This window comes from Myotis davidii, unplaced genomic scaffold (assembly GCF_000327345.1).
Source record: "Myotis davidii unplaced genomic scaffold, ASM32734v1 scaffold399, whole genome shotgun sequence".
In the NCBI taxonomy this organism is placed as follows: Eukaryota; Metazoa; Chordata; class Mammalia; order Chiroptera; family Vespertilionidae; genus Myotis; species Myotis davidii.
The window spans coordinates 3426764-3429868 of record NW_006292094.1 but is presented as its reverse complement, the minus strand read 5'-3'; the positions used below and the strand labels follow the sequence as shown (position 1 = coordinate 3429868).

Genomic DNA, 3105 nt, shown 5'->3' with positions numbered 1-3105 from the left:
TGTTATGGTTGGGTCACAACATGAGGAACTGTATTTAAAGGGCCAGAAGGTGGAGAACCACTGCAAAGGCAGAAAACAAGCAGGAAGAAGGGAAGCAAACATACGGACCCCGGAGCTGAGAGCGTGTAATTGCTGTTCCCAGGGGTGCGACTGACATCCCCAGGTGTCTGTATTACAGATGCACCTGCCCAGGGGCGGGGTGGCACAAGCCACCTTTACATTTTCATAAAAGCCAGTCTGCACCGCGGTTCCCTCTTACAAAAGAAGGAGCATTTCCAGGTGGCACGGGAGCAGGTAGAGAGAGTTTAGAAATTAAGTAGATGTGCGTCTGATTTCTGCCTCCAGCTGCTCCTTTTAGAGACCGTGGCTTCCTTCATCTGCGTGAGCCTCAACTTTCCTACCAGTGAAATGGAACAATAGCCCCTGTGACGTGAAGTGACTCTTGTAACTCAGGGTGGGTCTGGTTTGTCGGATGAAAACGCATGATCGTCCCAAAGAATAACAAACATACCTTTTCTGAGGAAAGAGGGCACAGCACAGAGGCGTGGCAAATACCAAACTAAAAAAAAAAAAAAAAAAAGGCAAATCAGCGCACTGGAAATAGTGGACTTCTCAGTTCTTGGTCTAGTTTCCTTTCCCAACAGTCCCCTTCCTCTCTTTAGAGCCTCAAAACCCATGTTCCGTTTGTATCATGTTATTACACCAATGATTGCCAAAATAATTTTTAAAAAATCAGAGATAACAGGAGTTTAAGAAAGAATCATGCAGACAGTCCCACATGTTGTAAGCTTCCCTAAAGACAGTCCACTTCCAGCTCATTATCGGGACCATAAGTCCCAGGTGTTCCGGGATGTCCTCATTTTCTAAACTGGGTCCCACATCGCCTCCCTCGCCTCCCTCTCCATGTGCTGCACGCGTGTCTTTAAGAGAGAAATGAATGATCTCGAAGGGATTCTACTCACCAGAAGCCAACCAGTCCAACCTGAATGGGCGCACTCATCCACGGGAACCTCTGTGATGAGAAAGACATTATTTTGAAGACTTTCCATACAGGCTCTTGGCGACAATTTCTCCTGCCGACGGACTGGAAGGAGCCCCCGTTACAGGTCCAGGTGGACTGTGATTCGCGTAACGGGGGGACACTGCAACACGCGTGGTAGTCCTGACTTCCCGCGGCCCCCTGCCCCCGACCTGTCAGTAGACACACATGTGGAGGCCACGGCTTCTCATCCTCCCCTTGCACATGTGATCTCAGTGGTGCTTGGTGGGTCCAGGTCGCTGTTGTTACCATCCCCCTCCTGGCTGGTGGGCAGGCCGCTCCTCCCACGGGCTGCCCTAACACTGGCTCCATCCGGGCGAGCAGGCAGAGCCCGACCCGCTTCCCAAAGCACGCGGTAACGTTCATCAACCACTGAGGCCAGGGCCTGGGACGGAGCGGAAGCCCCACAAGCACCCCCTCACCCCGCGTCTCCCCTCTCTCGGCCTTCTCTGTCAGTGTGGTTAAAGCTGTGGCTGGCGTCAGACATCCTGCCTGTCGCTTTTTAAAAATGGAAACGAGTGAGCGGGTCAGTCTTTTGGAGAATAAGTACTGTTAGATTTTTAGTTTTCAAAAGTGGTATCAAAATGCACACTATAAAGAGCGACGAGGAGATGGTCCCGTAACTCAGGCCACAGAAATAGCTGCGACCAGTGGTGAACCGGTTGTCATGACATCGGCCAACGGAGTTAAGAGGCAACACTAGTGGTTAGAGACGGTGACCCCAGAGCTCGTGTGCGAGGCGTACCCTGGTCCCCGAAGACTCCTCCGGTGAAAGAGGACGTCGCACAGGCTAACGTGAGGGAGGGAGGAGTGGACTAGAGAGGAAGGAGAGAGGCGGTCAAGAGGAGACAGATCCCAGAACCCCCCTCAGGGACAGCCAGGGAAGGAAGGGCTGGATCTCGCGGTCTCACGCGTTGACGTGGGACGTGCGACTGAGTGTCACGGTGGCTCTCTAGTTCCCTTCATTCCTTGGAGCGTCCCTAGGAGAAGCCCACAGTCCCTGGTCCCCACCAGGGCCCTTCCCTCACACGGGGTGGTGTGTCCAGGTGACAACCTGGGTGTGTCAGTCAAATGAGGGCAGCGCACAGATTAACGAACTGTCATGCTCCCCAAAGAAAAATAAACCGGGCAGTTCACTGTTCCGTGACGCTGCCCCCAATCCATTTTCCGTTTCTGACAGTGAGAGGCGTGGCAGCAGCTTTCCTTCCTGGGAGCTTTGTCCAATATCTGAGATTGGAAACAGAATGTTCCTGGAACCACCTTTCATCTACATAAGTGCCCGAGGGCCACTGGCCTTCAAATGCTTGTTCGGGGTTCAGGGAGGAAGGGTCGGTGCGTGTGAGGGCTGGATGGGAAACGGAAGGACTCACCTTCAGGAAGGCCTTCTTCTCCAGGGTGTTCATGATGAACGGGGGGATGGCTGCAAGGAAAGGAGACCCGCGGAACGCGTTAGCTCGTGTCTGCTTCAGCTCACATTGCCCCCAACAAGTTGACAAAAGGCTTATGTCACTTTTAAGCCTTTTCCCACGGCAGAGTGAAGCCATCTGCAACAATTCTTTCAAATACTTTAGGATTGGGGGAAAATCAGTGTTCCCGTTTTCTGGAATTTTGAAACATAACGTAATGCTCTTTTCCAGCCAGAAAGCTCTACAATCGCGAGGAGAACTTTACATTTAACTTTAAGTATGAGCAGTGCCAACATCAGGAATGTCTGCCTCCTGTACCCATAAAACAAACGCACCCGACGGGGGTGGGGCAGCCCTACGGAGCAGAGAATAAAGACTCCGCCTTGAGCCGGGCACACGGCCTGTGGGTGGCCCTGGGAGATACCCAACTCTGAGCCTCAGCTTCAGGTGTTCTCACCTTGAAGGAGCCGACAGCAGGGGAGGGACGTGTTTGGTTCACTGACGCACAAGCTCTTGTTCAATCTGTGTTTGTGGAGTGGATGGGGGATGGGTGGGGGGATGGGTGGGTGACAGTCATACTCACCCATGCCGGGCGCGGCCATGAGAATCCTGGAGACGACCACTTGTGCGATGGCTTGTTGTGCAGCCTGTGCCGACTCA

General features: G+C 53.0%; 1 protein-coding gene across 1 annotated transcript in view; it reads right to left on the bottom strand.

The window, feature by feature from the left end:
• Nucleotides 1-3105, bottom strand: part of SFXN1 (sideroflexin 1) — a 22898-nt gene that overhangs the window by 2382 nt on the left and 17411 nt on the right. The window contains exons 6-9 of the mRNA XM_015565101.1: nt 3029-3101; nt 2410-2459; nt 963-1012; nt 512-559 (exon numbers count right to left, since the gene is read on the bottom strand). Of these exons, the coding sequence (XP_015420587.1) occupies nt 512-559; nt 963-1012; nt 2410-2459; nt 3029-3101 (221 nt within the window). The remainder of the gene's footprint in view (nt 1-511; nt 560-962; nt 1013-2409; nt 2460-3028; nt 3102-3105) is intronic.